General features: G+C 41.0%; 2 protein-coding genes across 2 annotated transcripts in view; one reads left to right on the top strand and one right to left on the bottom strand.

Moving 5' to 3' along the window:
* The window catches only part of gk (glycerol kinase), a 406,492-nt gene that overhangs the window by 211,432 nt on the left and 168,379 nt on the right, over nucleotides 1-26,681 (top strand). The window lies entirely within an intron of this gene.
* Nucleotides 8,179-16,527, bottom strand: LOC127570012 (nuclear receptor subfamily 0 group B member 1-like). The gene is made up of 2 exons (XM_052015181.1): nucleotides 15,914-16,527; nucleotides 8,179-8,598 (listed from the first exon to the last, which is right to left on the bottom strand). Exons 1-2 carry the CDS (start codon nucleotides 16,329-16,331, stop codon nucleotides 8,327-8,329), a joined length of 690 nt encoding a protein of 229 aa, XP_051871141.1. The 5' UTR covers nucleotides 16,332-16,527; the 3' UTR covers nucleotides 8,179-8,326.

Here is a 26,681-nt window from a genome sequence, read left to right as displayed (position 1 = left end):
TACACCACAAATATGTTGCTTAAAGTGGAAATCTCAAATTTGCTATCAGTAATTCAACCCTTCTGCCTTGTCTTGCTTCCCCAAAGGAATCAAGAGAAATCGCTGAGACAATTAAGGGAATAGCAGAAAAGTGGGAGGGAAAGGGTGCAGGGAAAATAAGTGAAAGAGGAGTAAAAGGGAAACAAGGAAGGGAGGGAAGCCTAAACGGTCAATTAAAGGAGTTGGGTGGATGATGAGAGCAGATTGAGGGAAGAGGAAAATAGAGGGGAAAGAAGGAGAAAGAGCAAGATACTCGATGGGAATATTAGAAAATGTTTCCCTCTTATACAGTCGTATTTGCTATCCATGTATGTTTTTGGGAAAAGGAATTCAGTACAGATGAAAAGTCGACAGGAAAGGTTAACAATTTATCTTTCCACAGGTGCTGCCTGACACACAGAGTGTTTCTCTGCTTTAATTTTAGTGACCTCACTTTACAGTATTACAATCTGCTTTTGGTTTGTCACGTCAAAAATTAAACTGGCACAAGTAATTTTCTACAAATACTTTTCTCATACAAAAAGAAAACAAATCTTTGAAATGTCAAAACTCTTCTTGTTGTTGTTCCAGGTGCTGTTGGAGAGAATTCTCAAGTGACTGACTGTGACCCAATTCTGTGAGACATCACTGATGAAATGTGGCCATTGCTGGAATACAATTTGATAGAAAACCTTCCTCATAATTTTTTTTTACTCCGGAGGGCAAATACATTTTCTGTCTCCAGAATGGCATTAGAATTAAATCTTGTGATCATGACTGATCAGGCTGATTAAGCAGTAAAACAGATTAACTTCAATTAGGAATTCAGTGGGGACATAAATACTGGAGGGAAGTAATTCCATTTCCTTTCCTGTCTCCCATTCATAATAATATGCATGTGGAGTCATGTTGAAAATCTCAATCCATCTTTACTAAAAAATCAAATTGCTTTTGTTTAATTGGCTTCAAATTAACAGTCAACATTGCACTTTACGAATAGTTAAATGTGCATCAATTTGTTCTTGGTAGTTGTAAATTCATCTCTTAAAAGAGGGACATGGAGTCCCATTTTAACAGTGTCAAACATAATTGTATGAAGAGAAGAACTATAACAACATTGTTTTATTTAATTGGCTTCAAATTCACAGTCAATTGGTTCAATGTGTATGAATGTTCCTTCAGATGACAATGCATGCCAGCCAGAATGGAGGTAATTTGGCGATATCCTGTCAATCATACCTGGTGGCCATACTGCTGTCAGTGACCCAGGATTGATTTAGTGCACATAACTTACATATAGGTTGCTGTTTTTAATTGGAGAAGTTGTTCTAGTTCCCGATGCAGAGTTTTGACCCAAAACCTCAGCAATTCCTCTCCCTCCATAGATGCCGTTTGACCCACTGAGTTCCTCCAGCAAATTTTTTGTTGCTCCAGATTCCAGCATCTGCATCCTCTTGTGCCTCTCCTGCTGTAGTTGTGGTTTCCTCTGCTGTTTAAACAGACTTTGTTTATCAAGTAAATTGATTTTCCTCTCTGTACAATAGACTGCACAGTTTCATTTATTCATATTTCAGGATCTGGACATCACTTGCATGCCGATCATTTATTGCCCCTCCCTAAATGCCCCTGAGAAAGTAGTGCTGAGCTTTCACGTTGAATTACTGCACTCCATCTTGTAACGTAACCCCCAGAGTGCCGTAGGAAAGGGAGTTCTTGGATTTGGACCCAGCAACACTAAAAGAACTAAAATATATTTCCATGTCAGGGCGGTGAGCAATCTGGAGGAGGCCAGTGCGGGCAGATAACATGGTGAAGAATGTGGTAGTGTTTTATTATGTCGACTACTCTTGTCTTTGTTGCTGAGAGAGGTCTGGGGTTAGGGAGATGTTGCTGGAGAGCCTGGGTGAGTATTTGCAGTTCATTTCATAGATGGTACACACTGTGACCTGGATCGTATTGAGCTTCTTAAGTGTTGTTTGATACACCATCACTCTCCCGACTTGTGCCCTGTAGTTAGTGGAAAATCCTTGGCTGTCAAGAGGTAAGTCAGTAACCATAATGTACCCAATGACATGCTATTGTAACCATAGTACCTATATAGCTGCTCCAGTTGAGTTCCTGCTCAATTGTGACCCACAGGATATTGACGATGGGGAACTTGGCAATGGTGATACCATTGACTGTCAAAGGGAGGTAGTGAAACTTTCCTGGTCACACATGAGAAACTGTTCCATGATGTATGGCCTATGGTATCCAGGGAAAGTTGGTAAATTGGACCCAAAATTGGCTTGGCAATAGGAGACTGAGGATGATGGTAGAGGGTTGTTTTTGTGGTTGGATGCCTGTGACAAGTGGTGTTCCATAGAGATCTATGCTGGGACCCTTGCTGTTTGCAGTACACATGAATGATTTCAGAATTAGAATCAGGTTTGTTGTCACTGACATATGTCGTGAAAGGTGTTGTCTTGTGACAGCAGTACAGTGCAAGACATAAAGACATAAAAATTACTGTAAGTTACAAAATGAAATAAATAGCGCAATAGAGGAATAACGAGGTAGTGTTCATGGACCGCTCAGAAATCTGACGGCGGAAGGGAAGAAGCTGTTCCTGAAATGTTGAGTGTGGGTCTTCAGGCTCCTGTACCACCTCCTTGATGGTAGTAACATGAAGAGGGCATGTCCTAGGTGCTGAGGGTCCTTAATGATGGATGCACCTTCTTGAGGTACCGCCTCTTGAAGATGTCCCCAACGGTGGGGAGGGTTGTGCCCTTGATGGAGGGTAGTCTTAGGCTACAGGGTGATATCCATGTGTTAGTGAAATGGGCTGAGAAATGGCAGCTGGAATTTAAAATGTGAGCTGACACATGTTGGGATTATTAATGAGGCGAGGGTATAGATCAAAGTGTTCCCAAGGCAGTGTTCTGCAGGGATTGTTGATCATTTGCTAAATGACGATGTAAGACTGGTGAGAAATGTCCAAGTCCAAATGATACGTGACATGGTGAGAAACTTGGAGGTGATGTCACTGAAGTCACAAGTGGAGGGAGAGGAGGCTGCCAAAATAACACTTCTCAGTGTTTACAGATGATACATAACATAATTTCTGCTCTCACCCTGAAGTATACCCGTCAGCGAGAAGTCGGAATAAAATGATTTGTTTTCAGCTGACCACAAAATCTTTTGACAAGCTATATATTTTTGAGAGGAAGTTTTGACATTTTAATATTTCTTTGATTACCTCTACAGTACATGAAAAATGATTATGTTAAGGACTTTAGCCTAACATAGCATAACAAACATCAAGTCAAGTTTAATATTGTTTGATCCATCTCTATGCATTCCACAATAATTTTTTAAGGATGGAATAATTTCCCTGGGACCTATAAATGAATAATACAAAACTTAACATAAAATATTAAAGCACTATTAGAAATTATGGTGTCAACCCACCTAAACTTTCAAAGCAACACTTTAGTCAAATGCCAAATAACATTCACAACAGTTCTTTAAAATTATAATTAAAATTTAAAACCACCAAAGTTGACTCTTAACCTCCATCGAAATTACAGTTATTGAATCTGTGTGCAGAATTATCTTTGAATTACATGTTATTCAGAAATCACCAAGTAATCTCAATTATGTAACTGAATTGAAATTGGAACTCACCATGCCCAACGGTGTCATCCTGCATATCGAGTGAAATTTTTATTGTTGGCTTGATTCATTAGGGTTTGGTTCTGGCTTCTCTTATTTTGACAGGTCTTTTATTTTCTGCTGTTTATTGAATCCCTGAATGTGCATAATTTAAACATCTTTCTTAGGACCTGGGCAGTGCTTGCCTTTCTTGCCTGTCCCTAGTTTGCCTTGAATTGACAGCGATGGGCTTTCTTGAACTGCTACTAACAGGCAAATAATCAGTCAATGAATTGGTTCCAAGACAGGGGTTATCATCTTCATCGTTAGCTTGCAATATTTTACAACAGTTCACAAAACTGGTAATTTCTGAGAATTTGGGAGAAGGCTTAATATTGCACAACACATCTGGATGGCAGGGCGACACAGCTAGCAGACCTGTGGCCACACAGCTCCAGTGACCCGGGTTCAGTCCTGACCTCCGGTGCTGTCTGTGTGGAGTTCACACATTTTCCCTGTGACCGTGTTGGTTTCCTCTGAGTGCTCTGATTTCCTCAGGCAACATCTATGGAGGGAAATGGACAGTCGACGTTTTAGGTCAAGACCCTTCATCCGAGCTAGATGAAGGGTCTCAACTCAAAGCGTCAACTGTCCATTTCCCTCTGTAGTTGCTGCCTGACCTGCTGAGTTCTTACAGTGCTTTGCATGTTTATCCAGATTCCAGCATTTTGAGTTTCTCCTGTCTCCATGTGCAATATATATGTTGGTAGGTTAATTGGCAACTGTAAGTTGCTCCTTGAGTGTAGATGCGTGGGAGAATCTGGGATGAATTGATGAGAATATGGTGAAGATAAAATGGGGTTAGTGTTGGATTAGCGTAAATGGGTGCTTTGTGGTCAATATGATCTAGGTAAGCTGAAGGGCCTGTGTTGTGCTTTATGACTGTATATCTTTGCCACCGACAGTTGGCACTGCCTTTCAATGGTAGGGTCACTGACATTCTTCTCTCTTTGCTCCACTAATCGAATAGTTGCAACTTTGCAGCTGGATTTATTGAGCTTTTTTATGTGGAAATTGTTCAGTAATATGAAATTTGAGAGGGCAATAAAAACTGATCATTGTGCACATATTCACCTAAAGAATCTCCAGCTTATATTTTGCTCAAATGCTTTTTTTGTCTTTTATTCTCTTCTGCGAGCTGTGTGAAATAATAATCATGACAAATCAGACCCGAAGGGAGATTAGACCACATTTGTAGTGGGCTTCCAGCATCAGTGAAAATAAATGTTTCTTTTTCAAAGAGCAGATAGATTTCTTCCTCTAAATAAGTTCCAATATTTCTAATCAATGTGGTGTTTGGACCCAAGAGGGTATTAAACATCCAAAACAAAACAGTCTTCATCAGTTCTGAACAAAATCCCCTCATGATATTGTTTGGCGGAAGACATAAACTTGAAGACACAGTGCTGTGAAATAATCCAAGGCTTCTGAAGAATATTTTTTCCATTGACATATACTTAATCAGAAGGAATGCTTTCAATACATCACACTTATTCAAAGTATTTTACACATTATAATTCTTTCTCATGATATGACAGATAAAAATATACTGTGGTGTTAGCTCGTCTACAGTTTCCTATGAGTATTTTATATTGGAGGGAAGAGAAAAATGTGCATAGTTTGTTGATCTCACAAATACACCTCCTGCAAATGTATTATAGTGTGGCACTGAAGGCGAATTTGCATCTCCCCAGAATTACTTGTGATGAGCCAAAGGTCATGCTTCTGTTTAGAGAGGAATTTTTTTTTGCCAAAAGCATTCACGGGGAGACCTCAGAGACATGGAAGTAATTTACACATGAAACCCTTGCCTGCCTATTGTGTTCCGCAACAAACCACGACCCTTATCTCCACAGCCCACTGGGGTAGCACGTTATAAACTCAGTTTCATTTTTTTATATAACAGTTACATTACTGATCCAAAACCACTTTTCAACCCACAATGAAGAGTAAATGACCGCAAATAATGCAAATCCAAAGCAAACACTGTGAAGGTGATCAGACACTGTCAATGGAAGATCTTGAAACTTGATGGCAGAGTCCTTATTTTCCAAGTATTCAAAGGTTCCTTTGTTTCTGATATAATGAGCAAGGACCTCAAACTCATTCCAAGTTGAAACAGGTTATTGGCCCATTGTATACACAAATAAAGGGCGAAAGAGTGTTTGATGCTCCTTCACAACAAGATGAATTTGCTGAGTGTGCTGGCGATACTCAGGAAAGCTCATGTTTACATGCGGCCTAACATGCTGGCCCTGAGCAAAAAGACCTGGTTTTAAAAGATACAGACCAAAGTGGGGAATCCAGACCACAAATTAAATTCACACAAGGCCAAGGCCAGCCCCCACTCCCATCTTGTCAGCTTCCCCTAACTTCCTCCCAGCCAGTGCTACTTCCTGATCTGACAGTACCACTTGCATTCTGACTGTCCTTTCTCTCTGTATTTTATTCACCACACCACTCCTCACCCACCCCATCCAATTACTGACTTGAAGAGAGCTCAGTGTTCTACTCCCCAGCTGCAGAGTAATGAGACCTGAGACAATATCGGTCGTGACCTGAACCTCCCTATTCAAAGTCAGCAATCATCTTCTGTATGCTCACAGGTCTAGGACAAAGTCTCAACACTGATTGTTTGGACTTGCCCATATGCAACATCAAAATTTGTTGATGACACAATGTAGATTGTTTGGGAAATTGTGAGAATCATGAAAGACTTCAGAAAGTCAGACAAATAAGTGGCATAATCAGCTAATTAATTAATTTAATGGGAGGTAATCCATTGGGAAGGAAATGGATTAAAAAGGTATTGACATATGTATATTGCAAAGATGATAAACAGTACAAATTGAAGTTCAGATACAGAATTCTTGAAAGGATTCAGGTCGATAGGTTAAACCACAGAAAATGATGGCACTATTTTGGGTCACATAAGTGGTGCCGTAGAATGCAGGAGTAAAAGTGATAAATGTTTGCTTTGCATTGGTTAGGTCACAGTTAAGAACAGTATATAATTTTGAACACCCAATTTTTGAAGCTCTTGAAGGGTACACTACAGATTCACCAAAATATTGCAAGGATGCAGAACTATAATTATATGGAAGATCTGAAGACTATTTTCACTGGGGCAGAGAATGTTAAGTACAGATTTTTTAAATGTGTGTGCTCTTATTGAGGATTTTCTTTGCATGAATTGTGAAGGATATTGATTATTTTTCTGAGAGGTCAGAGCATTTGCAGACCATTAGAATACCACTTTGGAGAAATGTCTTTGTACAGAGGGCTGTGGAAATATTTTACCTGGAGGAATCACTGAGGCAGAGATGATTGGATAGATTGATATAAAAGGGAAAATATTCATGGTAAAGTAAGATAAAGAGATCTGGGATGCAAGCTGGCCAGATGGATTAGTTTTGAATCATTCCGTCAAAGGAGTGGAACATAAAAATGGCTCAAATGACATCTTTTTATGATGTAGACACCCTAGTTCTAAAATTATAACTATCATTGCAAAGCTAATGTTTGTTATCTGTCTATGGCTCTCCTCCTCGAATATGTCAATTGGCAATACTTGAAACCAAATAAAAATAGAGAGAAATAATGAGTTGCCAATTTGCCAGTATGCATTTTCTGCTATAGCATGAAGTCCAGAACTACCCCTCTGAATCAGGTGGACAAGGATCCAATGTGATTGCAGCGCAGAATTTAATCTTAAACAGGCTAATACTGGGGTAGGACTTCTGCTTTGATTGAGATGTTTATTTTATATTAAAGGCTGGCCTGAATATTCAGATGGGTATGAAAAACCTCACTGTTCCATTCAGAGAGAGCTAAGGAGTTTTCTTTCTGTCACGGCCAGATTCTGCTTTCAGCCAATGCTGGAATAATATAATTTAATACAATTTTAATTTCATGTTTGAAGCACCTTGAATTGCACATTCTGCAATGAATGTAGTCGTCTTTCTTGAAACAATGTGTATTTGCACTTCGAAAGTTAGTGAAGCCTGGGATGCACTTGGAAGGATGTGGTAATAGGATTAAGTGAAGTCAGCCCATGTTAACAACATGAACCAGATGGGCTGACTGGTTTATTTCCATGCCTTAAACTCTTATGTAATTTGACTTACTGTGTATTGCTTTTGGACACCCCAAGGTCATGAAATACACCATATAATATAGTTATTCTTCTTTAGTGTGTGGGAAAAGATAAAGCAAACAGCCAGAAGAACACCAAATTATTCACTGACAGCTGTCCATTATCCTCTTGCACAATAACACTTTATTCGTGAGATTCAAAAGTGAAGGGTCAAGGATCATTCTGCAGCCCATCAAAATGGCTAGATAATGGATGTAGGAGATAACCAAGAGTTGGGAAAGTAACGTTACCAAACATTACATGTTCCTGTACTGATATAAGGAAAGAACCTTGTCACAACTGAAAATTAAGCAAGTTACAAGAGCTCAATCAATTTCAATGATATCATAACTACTGCATTTATTTATAACAAATCACATTAAGTGCAAGAATAGCAATATACGATATATTTTACAAAAATACCTTTTGCAAAAAGCACAAATAACTTATATGGTCTGCAACTGAGCAACTCAGCATTTACTATGCACTGATTTCCTCAGTTGCTTGTGCTTTGCTATCAACACATAGCACGTCAAGCAACTTGTCATCTATATTGACATTACCAATAGGTCTGAAAAATAGTTCAACAATGACACTTGCACTAATGCATCGGAGCATGGTAAGAGCGATGATGAGGTTGAAAAAGCGGCTCTGGTCTTCTGTATAAATGCTTTTCACATATTCTTTGAGAGCTTCATGTGCCTCTTGCTGAAGACTCTGAATGTACCCGACATAGTGTAGTCCTGGAAGCTCTAAAAATGAAAATTGCAAAATGTCAACATGCAATAGAGTAACATGCAATCTGGGTTAGTGCAAACCAACACAAACTTTGAACAGACCTCAACTGAAAAGTAAATCTTTGTTTAAACATTTTCATGGGTCATTTTCTTGCAATAAGGAGATACTAAATTAAATAATAACACAAGTGATATCCCAAAGATATGTTGCTTGGTAGGTTAATTGGCTACGGTACATTACATCGAGTGTAATTGGCTGGTGGTAGAATCAAAGGGCATTAATGGGCATGTGTGAGAGAGAAGGTAACAGGGAAATAGAAAGGGCAGTGGGACTGATGGAAATGCTCTGAGAAGTAGTATGGACTCAATGGGTCAAATGGCCTCCTCCTATGTCATCAGGAAATCTGGGAATATGTATGTCACCATCATATCACTTTTAACACTTAAACAATGCACTGAACAATGACCTGCAGCATATTATAAACACAAGGCTCAACCTTAACAGGTAAGTGCAGATATTGGATTATAGAGAACAAAGGAGGTTTAATAGAGTTCTTTACAATACTCTATTGTGATTGTTAATAGAATGAATGGGGAAGGATTATTTCCTTTGGTCACAGGGATGAGATATGAATGAATACAAATTTGTATTGTGACTAAGAGAGTGAAGAGGGAGGTGAGAAGAGACAGTGCTTGGTGTGGGGTAAAAAAGGATGAGACAAAAACTACTTCACTTTTTAAGAGCAAGGTGAATAAATACTTAAGGCAGAGGAAAAAGAATGAAGTCGGCAGGGTGGCCATTAATCAATACAGATATATCAAGGTTGAATGGCCTCCTTCTAAGTGGTAAACCCCAAAGCTCCACTGTGATGTGTAATTTGAGGAATTGTTTTCAGGTTGCAAGATAAATTAATGTAAAAGGAACATCCTGGCATCAATTAAAAAGTAAATGGTGATTGCTTCTCATTTGGTTTGGAACCTCATAATCCCTGACTCCTGTCCAGTAGTTGAATGTACAGCAGGTATCAAACGCACAACTGTGAATATCAACTGGTCCTCCAATGAGATGCAACTTGGGTTAATCGTTGGCCATCTTGGAAAATATAACAAGCAATAATGTCCCTCTTGGATTGGAAACTGTGCAAGATTTGAATGAAGAGCAACAATAAACAATAAATTTCTTTTTACTTCTCAGAATCTGGGGATATTGCTGGCAATGACTGAACATGAAGCACATAAAAAAGGTATTTAGATAATTTTTTATTCTCAGGACATTGACTATAAAACCAGGAAAGTGAAACTGAATTTGCTCAATACATTGGTTAGCACATGGGTGGAACATACAGTTTTGAGCATGTCATAGATGAAGGATATTAGAGGCATTGTACAGATACAACAAAAAAAATCGCCAGAGTGATGCCAACAACGAGAATATATTGTCGATGTGAAAGACCTGTATAATTGTGGACTTTTCTACTGGAAGGAAGAACACTAAGGCAGTGCCTAATTGAGGGTAAGTGTTGGAACGTTTTTTCCACTGACTGGAAAATTGGACATAGGTTGTGGATTATTCCAATAAGAAAGAAAGGGGGAAGTCAATGGGACATTTTTCCCAGAGAGATTACGACTCTACGGGTTATCACAAGCTCACTGACCCAAACTTAAAGCATCATTTAAAATGAAACTGGGAATGCATTTCAGTGTAAAGAATGGAGCAAAAGCAAGGGAATGAGACTGAAGTAGCAGTTCTACTCAAAAAGCCAGAACAATGGCTTTTTTCTGTGCTGCAACCCTATGAAATACTATGATTCCTGTCTGCTCAACATTACAACCATTGTGAAATTAACAGCTAATGGCTTTTTTGAAAATGACATGTGCATTAAAAATCAGAAGTGCATTAAAACTTCACACTTGGGAACTGTTGGGGACGTGATGAACCCGGTTAGTCACGGCACAGACAGCTGAGACCAACTTGATTGCTATGGGCAGCTTTGTAGTTTCCCTGCTTTTCACTTTCAAAATTCAATAGCTGTATCAGTAATGTTATTTTCAGAAATAGTCTGTTCAAAAGATGTCTGCTGAAAAGAGATCCATTGAGACGAGGTTGACCGAAGTTCAAAAACTAAAACTGGTAGATTTTCGTTGGACACACAAGAGGCTCTGCAGATGCTGGAATCTGGAGCAACACACACAAAAGGCTGGAGGAACTCAGCAGGTCAGGCAGCATCTATGAAGAGAAATAAACAGTTGACATTTTAGGTCGAGATCCTTCATCAGGACTGGAAAGGAAAAGGGCAGAAGCTAGAATAAGAAGGTCAGCGGAGGGGGAGGAGTATGTACAGGCAGGTGATAGGCGAGTTCCAGGTGAGAGGGGGAAGGTGGGGGGGGGGGGTAGATGTAAGAAACTGAGAGGTGATGGGTGGAAGAGGCAAAGGGCTGAAGAGGGAGGAATCCGGTTGGAGAGGGCAGTGGACCATGGAATAAAGGCAAGGAGGTGAGGAAGGATAGGCAGTTCATGAGGGCGGGGGAAAGGGATAGGCAGGTCTGAGAGCAGGAGAAGGGGAAAGAGAAGGGGGAAGGAATGAGGGAAGGCAAAGGAGGAAAAAGGGGGGGGGGGCGGGGTTACCGGAAGTTAGAGAAATCGATATTGAAGCTGTCAGGTTGGAGACGAGGTTTTAGATACCAAGTAAAATTGCAGTAGTTTGAGAATTAAATGTAGTTTTTTTTGCATTGAGTGTGATCGATTTAGTTGTATTATCACTGTGATTGTCTGAAATTGAACGAGATTATTGTCAGTTTGATGTCATGTAGACCCTCAGGTGAGCTCTAGACTATATATCCTCGCTATCACCACAATTTGTCTATTCCTGCCTCGGTTTTTCTGCTGTCTCAACTCTCATCCATGCCTTTGTTATCACTGGATTTTACATGCTGCACCTCTCAAGTGAAGTCTGGCCTTCACTGCCTAAAGACTTGCAGCTCTGAGGAGCAAAAGTCCCACCAGACAAATGTTAAACCAGTACTTTAATTGATTTGCTGTTGTATTCCCCACCTCTTTCTCTGTACCGATGAGGTGTTAATTGCTAATTCCATGCTCAATGGTTATTCTAACCACCATAACTTGAGGTCATCCAAATTTCTGCTCTTCTATCTGATTGTGCACTCAGTCTCATGTGGTCATTGTTTATGGTTAATTAACAAATGTTATTTTAAAATTCTCAGCCTTGTTTTTTAAATCCTTCAATTATCTTGTTCTTCCCCATCTCTGGGACCTATATTTTGGCAAGCTACTGGAATACCCGTCCGTCTCCAGTTCTGACCTCTGAATTTTTAATCACTCAAAAAAAAAATTACAAGTCTGGTAATCGTTTTATATATTTCATAGGATCTATTGCCTATTATAAGGAATGGGGGGGTCTTTATGTCAACTCATATTTTCTCTCATTTTTTATGACATAGGAGGAGGCTATTTGGCCCATTGAGTCCTATGCTGGCCCTCAGAGCAATCCCATCAGTCCTATTCCATCACTTATTTCCATGTAAACCTACCACCTGCAATGATAATGATATTTCCAAGTAAGAACAATGTGTTAATTGAAGGGAAACTTGCACGGTAGTTGTAGCGGTTAGCGTAACGCTTTACAGCGCGAGTGACCTGGATTCAATTCACCTGGAAGGAGTTTGTACATTCTCCCTGTGTCTGCGTGGGTTTCCTCCGGGTGCTTCAGTTTCCTCCCACGTTCCAAAGACGTATGGCTTAGGAAGTTGTGGGCACGCTATGTTGGTGCCGGAAGCGTGGCGACACTTGCGGGCTGCCCCCAGAACACTCTACACAAAAGATGCATTTCGCTGTGTGTTTTGATGTACATGTGACTAATAAAGATATCTTATATCTTATAAAGACAAAGAACGCTGGAAACACTCAGTAGGTCAGGCAGAGAGGAATAGTATTAACACACAAGGTTGAACAGTCTTTGAATGGAAAGGTTCACTCTGTTTCTTTTTCCATGGATGTTTGCTGACCTGCTGAGTGTTTCCAGCATTTTCTGTTTTTTTATTATTTCAGATATCCAGCAGCTGCCTCTTTTATTTGCAGGCAAAGATGTTCTCCTGACATTGAGACTTTGGACTGCCTCTGTGATGGATGTTGCAGGAAGAGGGAGCTCCAGTCTACGACCTCGATGCTGCAGGGCATTCTGCCAGTGGTAAATACCATAGCTACAGTACGCTATTAATGGAGGGGCCAGATACTGAATCAAATGGCTTGGCCACCAATAATGCAAACAGCTCTACCTTGAATGGACTGTTGTTAGGGATGCAAGTTTGCAGGTAGGAGGTGAGCACAAACAGCAATAAATGGCAGTGATGCTTCACTCCCCAATGAGCTCAACACTTTTTATGCACGCTTTGAAAGGGTGAATAACACTACACCTGTGTGAATCCCCACAGCATCTGGCGACCCTGTGATCTGTCTCAGAGGCCGATGTCAGAACATCCTTCCAGAGAGTGAACCCTCACAAGGCGTTAGACCCCGACTGTATACCTGGCAGGGTACTGAAACCTGTGTCGACCAACTGGCTGCAGTGTTCAAGGACATCTTCAACCTCTCACTCCTGCAGTCGGAGGTTCCCACCTGCTTCAAAAGGGCATCAATCATACTGGTGCCCAAGAAGAGCAGGGTGAGCTGCCTCAACGACTGATGCCTGGTAGCACTCACATCTACTGTGATGAAGTGCTTTGAGAGGTTGGTCATGGCTAGAATTAACTCCTGCCTGAGCAAGGATCTGGACCCACTGTAATTTGCCTACCGCCACAACAAGTCTACAGCGGACGCAATCTCATTGGCCCTCCACTCGGCTTTGGAGCACACAGACAACAGCAAAACATATGTCAGGCTGCCGTTTATCAATTACCGCTCGACTCTCAAAACCATCATCTCCTCAGTACTAATCAATAATCTTCAAAACCTGGGCCTCTGTACCTCCCTCTGCAACTGGATCCTCGACTTCCTTATCGGGAGACCACAGTCAGTGTGTATCGGTTGTAACGTCTCCTCCTCGCTGACGATCAAGACAGGCGCACCTCAAGGATGCGTGCTTAGCCCACTGCTCTACTCTCTCTACATTCATAACTGTGTGGACAGGCACAGCTCAAACGCCATCTTAATTGTGGAATTGATTGTGGACTTCAGGAAGGGGAAGTCAGGAGAACACACACCGGTCTTCATTGAGGGGTCAGCGGTGGAAAGGGTGAGCAGTTTCAAGTTCCTGGGTGTCAACATCTCAGAGAATCTATCTTGGGCCCAACACATTGATGCAATCACAAAGAAGGCACGCCAGCAGCTCTACATCATTAGGAGTTTGAGGAGATTTGGTATGTCACCAAAGACTCTTGCACATTTCTACAGAAGTACGATGGAGAGCATTCTGACTGGTTGCATCACTGCCTTGTACGGAGGCTCCAATGTGCAGGATTGAAAGAGACTGCAGAGGGCTGTAGAGTCAGCCAGCTCCATCATGGACACAACACTCACCACCATCGAGGACATCTTCAAGAGGCAGCGTCTCAAGAAGGCGGCATCCATTATTATGGAGCCTCACCACCTGGGACATGCCCTCTTCACGTTACTGCCATCGGAGAGGAGGTACAGGAGCCTGAAGACCCACACTCAGCGTTTGAGGAACAACTTCTTCCCCTCCGCCATCAGGTTTCGAAACTGTCCATGAACCCATGAACTCTACCTTGTTATTCCTCTTTTGCACTATTTATTTTTGTAATTTATAGTAATTTTTATGTCTTTATCTTTGCACTGTTCTGCTGCTGCAAAACAACAAATTTCATGACATATGTCAGTGATAAACCTGATTCTGATTCTGAGAACTCCTATTGAGTTGCTAAATGTTGTAAAGGTTTTGAGCAGCTGGAAGGACAATCCAAACAGATGAATGAACAAACTAAGTCTCCTCTGAATAAACTTCTGATATCATTACCCAACACCCAAGGCAATCATCCCTCCAATGGTGATTATGCACTCAGAAACGCCAATAAGGAATGTTCTCCATATGGGCCAATTTCATTTTCCTAAAGGAGGAAAGGTGAAGAAGTTTGAATGGGTAACAGATTCACTCTGATTTGCTATTATTGTACATCTCCGAGCAGCCAGGTTAAAATCAAACAGTAGTCATTCAGAAATATCCACTGTGTTTTGAGAATAGGTTTGCAGCTGCAGTGAAGGAGCAGAGAATTCTTTTGTGAAGTAACCTAATCTCACTGGTTTCCCATTTATTTATTTTGTTTCAGAACACCAGAGTCATGCATTGGTCAGAGCCTGGTACTTCATGTTACATTCCCATTGTAGTTATGGAGTCAAAGACTAGTCACTGCATTATTAATTTCTGCCAGCATCAAGGACTCTCAATGTGATAATTCAACCTCCCAACCTTCCTGTTGTACTAAGTATCATGGGCTCCCAGTGGTATCCTTGATAAATGGAGACACATCATCAGGGTCATCGATGTACAGCACTCCTCTCTCAGCAGTTGTGTAACGTACTGAAAGCCAATTTAGGAGCATAAACAACATCTAAAGTTTTTGTTCTATTTCAGAATAATTTTATGACTTAAGGGGCACCTGAACATGTTTTAAATAAAATTGAAATTTCAGATTAGGCTCAGTTGTAGTCTGATTCGGAAGACAATGAATTCCAAATCCACTCAGGGCACTTGCACACACGAACCAGAGTGATAACTAAAGAGTGCTAGGACTGCTAGCTACCCTGTCACGGGGGCTGTTCTCTACAAGTAATGTTTGAATGGGATGATTTGAAATCGAGGAGAGAGTTTGCTGCTAATATTAATGCCACGACAGATTAGCTGGTCATTTATCTCACTGGTGTTTGTAGGATTTTCCCATGTGCAGAGTGACTATACGTTTGCCTAAATTATAATGATGAACTGTGTTAGCACACCCTCAGGATGAAAAAGGCGCGACATAAATGCTTGTTGAATTAGCGGTCGACAAGAGTTATGCTCCAGACTCTGGCAGCGCCAAGTAGTGTGAAACTGCCTCCTTGAGGAGTAGTCTCTTCGCCTCTCTCTCTGGAGAAGGGTCACATTTATCCTTTTTAACGACTGTCAGTATGATGCATATACAGGAGAGTGAAGGTTGGGAATCAAGCACACTTTTAAAGTTCAGGGAAAAAATTTAAGCCACTTATCTCGAGATGAAATAGAAAAGCCCAGGTCGTAATTACAGTCATTTAACTTACCCTTCTCAAAGCATTTCACATAGTTACCATTTGTGTCTGAATTTATTTGCAGGTAGTACCGACCTGGATTAAACAAGAGGGTCCCTTTCAGGTAGGCGTACTCTTTGGGGCTGATGTCCAGGCTCCAGCACTTCACCAGAAACCTTTTAATGGTCTGGATGTCGGCCGCCGAAGGTGAGTGATGATCCCCGCTCTCTTTGTGGCTGTTCGCGGGTCCGTAGGTTAAAATCTTGTGTAAAATACTCGTCTCGGAGGTTTCCACAGTTTCGAAATCGACTTTGTCCTGTGCCAGTCCCAGGACGAGGAGGGGCGCCCAGCATCTTCTCACCAGGGTGAGCTGGTCTCCCCTGGGTAAACGCCTGGAAAGCAGGGCACGTTCTTTTATGAATGTCAGGGTTTTGGCCAGCACGGCGGAGGCTTCAGCGCAGGTGATGTGTGGGGGCACTTGAGCACCACTCTCCGCCTGGATCTGCAAGCACATCCCCGGCCCGCGGCTGCACGAAGGGACAGTGGGCGATAGGTGTCCTTGCGGGAGCTCCTGGCCGTCGTTCTTCAGGAGCTTGTACAGGATGCTGCTCAGACCCTGCCGTTCTTGCACTGACACACGTGGGCGCAGGCGGAGGACATCGCGGCCGCTCTGCCCACCCCCCCCCCCACCCACACACACACGCACACACACACTCAGCAGGGCTCCGAGGCTGCGGGCTCATTTATAAGAGTCCAGCCCAGGGGTCCCACCCACTGCGAGCGGCCACAGCGGCAGAAGGCGCCCGCTGACAGGCGCAATGCACTCCAGGCACAAGATTGTCCTGTGCACACCCAACCTCATCTACTGGGGCCAGATCATTATACTCAGCCGTGCTTGCTGGGATCAGACTGTGCACACCCAACTGCACCTACTGGGATCAGAATGTGCATATCCAGCTGCATCTGCTGGGATCAGATTGTGCACACCCAGCCTCATCCACTTCTGTTAGACCATGCATACCCAGCTGTACTCACTGGGATCAGACTGTGCATACCTAGCTGCACCTTCTGGGATCAGACTGTGTGTGCCTAGCTGCACCTTCTGGGATCAGACAACTGAGATTTGACCAGTGCACACATAATTGCACCAATGGGAATCAGGCTACCCTGTGCACAGTTTGGTGAGATTGACAGACAGGACATAGAACACAGAACAGTAATACAAAGGAACAGGCCCTTCAGCCCATTATGTCTACGCCAACATGATGCTAACCTAAACCAATCCCATCTGCCTGCACACAGTTTGTATCTCTATTCCCTGACTGTTCATGTGTCTGTCTTAAACTTTGTTCTCATATTTGCTTCTGCCACCTCCCCTGGTAGCACATTCCAGGCACCTGCCACTCCCTGTGTAAAACAAAAACTTGCTTTACAAATCTGCTTTAAAATTTCCCCCTCTCACCTTAAAGCTATGCCCTCTAGTATTTGACATTTCCACCCAAGGAAAGAGTCTGAATATCGGCCTTATCTGTCTCTCATAATTTTATATACACTGCTCAGCCTCTGACGTTGCAGAGAAAATGATCCAAGTTTGTCAACCTCTTCTTATAGCTAATATGCTCCAATACAGGCAATATCCCGGTGAACCTTTTATCCAAAGCCTCCACATAATTAACTTGTGGACACATTCCTGTTCTTTACATATAGCAGCAATCAAAATCATAGGGTGGAATTTTGTTGTGACCTTTTTTTAGGGATTGACTGCTTTGTTCTATTCTTCCCTATAGTAGGCAGCCCAATTTCAGGAACCCAACCTCAAAAAGTGTTAAACCTCTCTTGTCAAATTACTGTATTACAAAGTTGAATGTACTTAACAAGTCTCTTGCTAACCATGTTTTCCACTCGAAATCAAGCCATGAGCCAACAGAATGCCAGATATATGTCATTTAAACCTTGCCCTTATCCTGATCTTCCATCTCTTCTCCTATCCTAATGGCCCCCAAGTTCTTTGAAATTCTATTCAAGTAATCAATGATATTTAGTGGAATGAATGAGTTCTGGGAACATGGGATCAAGCTCGGCTTTTACCCTGTTCAGTGAGATCATGTATGATCTGTGAATTCACCCCATGCCCCTAACACCCATCTTATTCCCATATTTGTTAATCCCTATGATGAAGAAAAACATCAACAGTCCAGCATCAACTGCTAATTGCTGAAGAGATTTCCATATTCCTTCATTGAGTCTGGAACTATTTGCTGATTTCATTTCTCCTTTTTGTAATTTTGAACCTTGTCTAGTTTCCACAACCACAGAAATTGTTTTTTTCTCTCTATCCAATCAGTTCCCCTTTGCATCCTCAAAATATTAATTAAATCACTCCTTAACCTATCTAACCGTAGATCATGTGATCACTCCCTGTAATTCAATATTTCAAGTCAGGTATCTTTCAGGCGATTTTGCTTTCCCTCCGCAATATATCCTTCCTGAAATCTGACAACAATAGTCGGATTGGTAGAATTTGATATTTGTACAGCCATGACTCAGTTTCTGCCCCCAGTATTAACAATTGTTTTCTGAACTTATCGTGACATCTTAATAGTCCATGGGTATGGATCGTCCAAATTTCTTTGAACCTCTGCTGCTTTAGCTTCTCACCATTTAATAAGCATTCTGATCCATCCATTTTACATCTCTGGGAGATGACTTCACATTTTCTGCATTGAAATGCATTTGGCATAATATTACCCATTTATTAAATAAATATCACATTTGATCGGTCATATTTACCTCCCCAACAATGTAAGAAAATCGATACCTTCCTTAACCTTAACAAGTCCAATGAAAATTTTCCTAACATTGAGTTTATTTTCATTTCCAGCATTTTACTTTTGTGTTCTGATGTCAGCAATACCTTTGACCTGCATTTCACAGCATTAACATGTCTGTGTGTTTGTTTTCTGTCTTGCTAACTGTCCCTATTAATCGATAACCAGATGACTCTGTCAGTATAAGGATGCCTTAGCATACCTCCCACCATCCCTTCAGAGTTACCTCCTTCCTCCTAATCTTCCATCCCCCACCCACTTTGCAACTTAAAACTAATTAGTTTTCTCACTTTCTTCCTGATGTCTTCTTCACAACATGCATTCCTACCTCTCTTCATTTCATTGGCAATTTAGCAACATACTTTTGCTGCCTTGAACCTAGTCACTTTTATAAATTGGAGGAAATTGAGCCCCCAGTCCTGTGGTTCAATATGCTTTACATCTTACCAACCAGAAAAGGACCAATTTATGCCTGATCTTTGCTTCCTGTTAGCCAACCCATCATCCATTCATGCCAACATGTTACATTTCACACAATGAGCTTTTATTTTCTGCAATAGACTTTGATGCATTCCTTCATCAGATACCTTGTGGAATCTAAGGATCATTCATCCACTGGTTCCCCCATTATCCACAGTGCATGTTACTTCTTAAAAGAACTACAATAAATTGGTCAGACCTAATTTCCCGCATTGACTTTTCCTGTCAACCTTGAAATTTTCTGCCCATCACTTCCCTCCAGTTCCCCACCTCAATCCCCTTCATTCTATGGTCTACTGTCCTCTCGTATCAGATTCCTCCTTCTCCAGCCCTTTGCCTCTTCCACCTACCACTTCTAGCTTCTCACATCACTCTCTTTCATCCCCCCTCCCCCACCCACCTACCTTCCCCCTCTCACCTGGACTCACCTATCACCTACTAGCTTGTGCTCCTCCCCCTCCCCCTACCTTTCTATTCTGGCTTCTGCCTCTTCCTTTCTAGTCCTGATGAAGGGTCTCAATCCGAAGCGTCGACCTGTTTATTTCCCTCCATAGATGCTGCCCGACCTGCTGAGATTTGTGTGTGTTTCTCCAGATTCCACCATCTGCAGAATCTCTTGTGTCTCTTGAAATTTTCTGAGTGCCCTTCTATAACTAATAGATTCAAACATTTTCCCAGTGACTGATGTTAAGGTACTTGACCTGTATTTTCAGCTTTTGATCTCCTTGCCTTTTTTAGGCAATTTTTAGGCAATAATGTTAGCATAATAAGCTGCTCAGAAGTCAGTTACAGACCTGGAATTTAATGTCTATATTCCAAAATTGTTTATAATCTCTAAAATAAAAAAAATGTACTATTCTTGCATGCCCTGTCTTCTTAACATACAACCTTTTCCTTGATTTCCTCTTGTTGTTTTCTGGTCCAAGATTGCAGCTTTTTTTTCATCACAGAATTATTTTGCATTTACCTATATATTTAGTTTGTATAATTTCCATCCAGAAAAGTATCGTACTTTAACCCAGTGTTTACTCCCATAATTACTCTTTGATTTTTGTGTTCAATATTTCATCATTATATCTCCTAAAATGATTTGTTCACCCTTTTATCTCTTCTTGTGTTATAAAATCAATTGTAACCATATTCCAATCAGTGCAGAAACACTTCCCTTTCTCTAAATTTTCCACTGTCAGGCTAAACATAAAGCTCTGCTCTAATTCTGACCTTGACTCAGAATTTGCTGCTCCTTCTCAAAAATCAATTGATATTTTCACTGAAAATGTATCCAACCGTGTCCAATGTTATCTCCCGCACCCCTTGATGCCTTTTTTCATTTGAATAATTCCTTCTTGCATTTTCCACGTTGCATATTCTAATCCATAGTAATTCCTGGTTATTAGCTAATGAAACTGACTGAAAGGCTTATAATAAACAAACAATGATCAACTTTAAGGAAAATATTTTGCAGAAGAAAATTATTTCAGTGCACACTTTATTTTGTTTGCCAAAAAAATCATCCTTGAACCCAAAAAATGAATTCAACTCATTCATTTATCATAAAATTTACCAACACAGCTTTCTGTTCAAAGGCTCCAAACTACTTTAACCTGTCCTCTGAGTGACTCAGTGCTGACTTGGGATTAGGTCATCACCTTCCCATGATCTTTTCAGCATTTTCAAAGCATTCAATTCAGCACCATTTACTACTACCAAAGTAGGATAGTGGCTTCTGCGTAAGATAGTACTTTGTATGTTACATCACATGACACATTCATTGTGTTATAGACTGTTAAATTGTAATGATTAGCACAGCAAAAAAAAATTAGTCATCCTTATGCTTTGTTTGTCTTTTTTTAAATGTGCTCCAATGCCTGTTGGTTGAAATTAATTATGTTTATTTGTATTCATTTTATTTGGGGTCCAGTAATGTATTTTTATCTGTACTAAGCGTCAGTTTGGTTTCTGTAGTTTTGCCTACACCAAATTGAAATTTAGGAATTACTTGGTGAGCTCACGTTGCTTGGAGCTGTCTCTTGCTTTAAACATTTAGAACCTCATACATCTCAAAGCACTACAAAGCTGACAACTAGTATTGAAATGTGGACTCTGTTGTAATGTTGGAAAACAATGCAAGCAATTTGTGCACAACAAGCTGCCAAAAACAGCAGTGAAAATAAATGACCAGATCATCCCCTTTAGAAGTTGGTTGAGGGATAAGTATTGGCCAGAACACCAGAAGAAGTCTACTGCTCTTCAATTACTGGTGAGGTTGGGAGAGAGCTTACATTTACTTGACAGAGCAGATTTAAATCATCAGTTCAGCAACTCAGTTGACAAAGGAACATCTCAGGAAGTTTAACACTCCTGCCAGCTTAAATTATCTCCTCTAGTTGGGCTTGAACTTTGAAGCAGTAACAAAACAAGTACCTCTGAACAAAGGCTAGCACTGTAAAGTGGGTCTAGAAGTATCAGAGTATAAGATGTCTTTAGTTAAAATGTTAGGAATAATAACTGTTGCTGGCCTCCCTCCATCTTAAGTATTTCCTACAATTTTATGAACTTATTTGAGGGAAACATTGTTTTGATATGCAGGGTTGTGCTATATCCCATCACAAGATAAAGTTTTCCTGTTCATTTGAAAATGTGTAACGTGATTGAACATTTTTTTTTGCAGCAATAGAAGTGTGGCTTCCGAAGAGAATAACTTTGTGTCGCACTTAGCTAAATTAGTTGAAGGCACATATTGATGCTGATCTTTCAGTTATTTTTCAATGTCTGTGGCCTGCAAACATTACTCATGGGCAATTTATTTGCAAGCAATTTTATATACAGCTAAAGTAGGCCAGAGGGTACATTTTAGGCACCGTGGTATCTCTCTAACAGATATAAATAAGTAAACTAACATTGTACTGAAGTAGAAAGAAGACAGATAAACATTGACAAAAAGAATGCTGAGTTCCATGATTATGAGGATGGATCATCAACCAAAAAATCTAATTTCTTCTTTCCATATACTTGCTTCATGTTTGTAGAACTTTTATCTGTTAGAGGGAGATAAAAAGAGTTATTTTTATAGCACTTTTCACAGTCTCAGAATGCCCAAAGTGTTTTCAAAGTATAGTTCTTTTCTAATGTTGAGAAACTGCATATGCACAACAATTTTACTGTGAACTGAGAAATGGGGCAGAAGTTTAAGTGATGCCCAACCCAAATCTGGAGTGAACCTTTTCTTGATTCTGGGGAAATCTCAGGCTTGAGACTGGAAAGAATTTCAGAGTAATTTCTTCAGCAAAGCAAGGTAAGAATGTGGAAACATTCACAAAAATATATCATTCACTTTCCACTGTCTCCAAACTCCACTCCCCTCCTGTACCTGGCGCAACCTACCTGTCATCTTACACCCCTCCTCAGTCCACCAATCACCTCGGACTCCTGTCTCACCACTTCCCCTTCTCTTTATGTTGGCTATCTCGCCTCTGCACTCTTGTCCCTGATGCAGGGTTTCAACCCAAAACGTCGGCGATTCCTTTCCTCCCACAGGTGCTGCTAGATCCGCTGAGTTCCTCCAGCAGATTGTTTGCTGCTCCAGATTCCAGCATCCACAGTCTTTCGTGTATACACAAAAAGCAGCAGATGTTTGCTCAAATCATAATTTTGTTTTTGCTTGGTAAGAATATAACGGGATGTAAGACCAAAGGAGGTGATTGGAATTAGGATACAAATCACTCATTGCATGACACAAGAGGCAAGAGAGACTGAATTGTCAACTCCTGTTTCTAAGCTGATATGTTTAAAGTTCTGATGGTCGCTCTTGAACTGACCTGGGTAAACCATATTCACACTGAACATTTCCAATTAGAGCGTATTTATCTCTGTATCTTTACATGTCCAATTGAGAGGACTGATTGATTGAAATGAAAGCTCAATAGGTGGATTATTTGGAGACAGAAGAGACTGCCGATGCTGGAATCTGGAGCAACACACAGAAGGCTGGAGGAACTCAACGGGTCAGGCAGCATCTGAAGAAGGAACTGGACAGTCGACATTTTGGGTTGAGACCTTTCATCTGGACTGGAAGGTAGAATGGAGGTAGCCAGTATAAAAAGGTTGAAGGGAATGGATGGAGCAAGAGCTGGCAGGTGATAGGGAGATCCAAGTGAGAGAGGAGGTGATAGGCAGATGGGCGAGGGGAGAGTGGCAATCGGGCCAGAAGCTGGGAGGAGATGGGCAGAAGTGACAAAGGACTGAAAATGATGGAATCTGACACAAGGGGGAGCATGGACTGAAGGGAGGGAGGCAGGGAGGGTAGATGGAAGCAGTGGGGTTGGGAACTAGTGGGAGGAGTGTGTGGGTGATGGGCAGATAGAGCGGGTGGAGGAGGGGTAAGAGACAGAGTGATGGGGGATGGGTAGCTCTGGAGGAGAGGGAAAGGGACAGAGATGGATTATTTGGTTTATTAATGATTAGGTCCATGGAAGAGAGTGAATTTGACTTCTGACTTGCTCTTCCATCTGAGCTGGGTGGTGGATATGGCATTTCCTTGTAAGGAGGAGAAATTAACTGGTTGGTACCTTGTGTTCCTTTATAGTCAGTCAAAGGGGGCATTACCAGAGCTCAAGGAACAGACCACCCAGTCTTTTGTTAGCAAGGGAATATATACAGGGACACTGCACAAATGCAAGTTGTCTAAGTCAGAGAGATGCATGTAAATGTTAACAGCTTTTTTGTCTCAAGTAGATAATGACAGACAAGAAGTCATTATGCAATTATTATTTCCCTGAAGGAAGATACTGAATAGACCTCAGTGGCAGTTGAAAACAAGGAGGGAAAGTACAGTCTGTTAAATTCACTGCATGTTTAACCTTCTGACGATCTAGGCAGAGAAGAGAAAGTGCAGAAAGATGACAGGATAGTAATGTATTAAACCAGTGGAAAAGCCAACATCTGTCAACAATATGACTTTGAAAATATTCTTTGGACATTAGAAAAGGAAAATATATTTTTCCTGACAAAGTAATGCCTTGTAGTTTGATTATTCAGAGCATTTTCTTTGTGCAATGTGAAGCATCTCCACTTTGTGTTACCTTGCAACTAAAAGCGGGCTTTAGCCTCAGGAACAGCATTTAAAACACTACCACATAACAAAGTAAAATCCAAACTATGATGGAAGTTAAATCTGTAAATCTTATTGCAAATGAACAAGAGAGAAACTTAGTTATGAAGGCCAATACATTTTCAGAATTCTGATGAAATCATAAACTTCAGGAAAATTGCTTTCACAATGCACAAATATCAAAACGTTCCCAATGTTTCCCCCTCAGTTTTTTCCATACAATAGGGAAAGAGGCCATTCAGCCCCTCATGTCTCTACTGGCTTTCAGAGCTTTCCTGCCATTCCCATTTCCCCCATTTATTTCCTTGTCATCTATTCTCCCTCTCATGCCCATCAAATCCCCAATAATTCTCCTTCCACCCACCTACAACAGTGGTGAATTTACAGTAACCAATTAACCCTTCCAGCTTGTCTTTGCGATGTGGAAGGAAACTGAAGTATATAGGAGAAACCCATGGTTTCATTGGGAGAATGTGCAAAGTCTGTGCAGACAATACCTGGGGTCAGGATCGAACCCAAGTTCTGTGTGACTGTAGTCTCATTCCTATTTTGTACATTGAAGCACTTTGTATAGTGCCTTTGTGTGAGATTTACGACATCTATCAGTCATTTCTATTTTTTAAGCCTCATTTGGATCCTCTCCAAATCCCTTTATGTAATTTCAGAGGTCGGTGAAACTGTAGTTTGAAAACAGTGCTGTTATTTCTGCCTGGTACCATGCAAAGTAAAATTAGGCACTCATAAGGTCAAATTTAACTTCAGTTTTTGATTTTAAGTAGTGAATTGCACACCCAGTGTGCAGTTTGTCGAATTTTCATTGATTGTATGTGAACCAGCCGTTGGATATTACTGGCTCTGATCCAAGAAGTTATTCATCCTGTAAAATTCAGTGACTATCTCAAATGTTAGCAGATCACCTATTTGTTGCTCACAGTAAGTCCAGGTTCAATAAAGCATAGTGATATTACTGGAGATAGAGATTCATCAGCAATAAGACATCCCTTGAGAAATTGTTGAATTGTAATGAGCTTAGCATTTGTAAGGAAGCTTGGGAGATGAGTTTCATGATTTCCTGAACATCAAGGCATGCTTTGGAATTTGCGAAGAGTGTGATTTTACCTTACTGTATTGTGTCCTTAGAATAAGTCTTGCATTTTGCAGTAAAGGGAGAGGTGGAAGCCACAGACTATCCAACCAATATGGATTTGGAACCTGCGACAGGGGTATTGGCAGATTGTGGAGGTCATCCAGAATTATCTGACAATGCCCAACACCAGCACATAGGCCCAACTGGCAGCTGAGGGTGCCATGTTGAAGAGCATGGTAGCCAAAAGGGCGAGCAGAATTTTCAATGCAGAAATAATCATGCTTTTTTTTGAAATAGTAACATTGACCTTTGTTTTTAATTTGTACTCCGACTTTGGATAATGCTGGCAAGGCCATTTACATTGCTCATCCCTAGATGCATGGAGAAGTAGTGGTGAGGCTTCTCCTTGGTACACTATAATAGGCAACCTGTACACATGCATGGTGATTCTTCTCTTTTGGAAATTTTTCAGATGACAACCCTTTTCAAGCTGGGTCCCCTTCAATGATCCTCTCAGAATTTATCAACTGTCCAAATTCATACTGAACTGTCTCCCAGAATGGAATTTCTGGAATATTCTGGATTATCAATTGTATGACCTCAAATTCAAAAGAAAGCTGTCTTCTCATCTGAAGTTAGAGAGAAGGTGTCAGCTGTTGGATGAGGATTACTGTAATCTTCAAGGTACTTCATCACAGAATAAAGAATTCTATGTTTTTGTCATCTAGTAAAATTCCCGAGGCAGGAGTTTAGCACAGCCACAGTAAGTGGCAGGAACTGGTACTTTGTAGAAATGGGAAGGCAGGAAATGACATCCTTACAGAATATAAATTGACTGCTATATTTCCCAAGTTGCAAAAGAGACTACAGTTCAAAGTGAAGTATTTCATGATCTGAAATTGTAACCATTTGGAAAGTCTTTAAGGCTATCAATGTGCCACTGGACAGGAAGGTCAATACACCAAAGGGGTTTCATTATCAATCCTTGGCTATTTTAGTCCCACATTACAATCCCCAGCCAATTCTATTGAGGTATAGAATTCACTTCAAGGTTTTAATTCATTAACTTGCTAATTGCCAGCTGTCCAATGCTTGCTTGTGTCTGAAGCTAAGCTTGCTGTAATTTGGAAATTATGGCACGTGACATGAACAGGTCATGCCACTGACAGTTTTTGTCAGAACTGTTTGGAGTCTGTGGTGGGCAGGCTCTGAGTAGCTCAGTGACCGTTGGCATGGAAGAAGCATGAGAGGGGATTTTTTATTAATTATCTCGGCCTTGTTGGCCTGGAAACCCATCCCCCATGCTTGTCGCCCCTTACCATTATGAATTACTTTGTTGCCATCTGGCCTGGTCTGATC

The sequence above is a fragment of the Pristis pectinata genome, chromosome 4 (genome assembly GCF_009764475.1).
Source record: "Pristis pectinata isolate sPriPec2 chromosome 4, sPriPec2.1.pri, whole genome shotgun sequence".
Taxonomy (NCBI): domain Eukaryota; kingdom Metazoa; phylum Chordata; class Chondrichthyes; order Rhinopristiformes; family Pristidae; genus Pristis; species Pristis pectinata.
The sequence above is the reverse complement of the archived record's forward strand: the minus strand, read 5'-3'. Positions and strand labels throughout refer to the sequence as shown.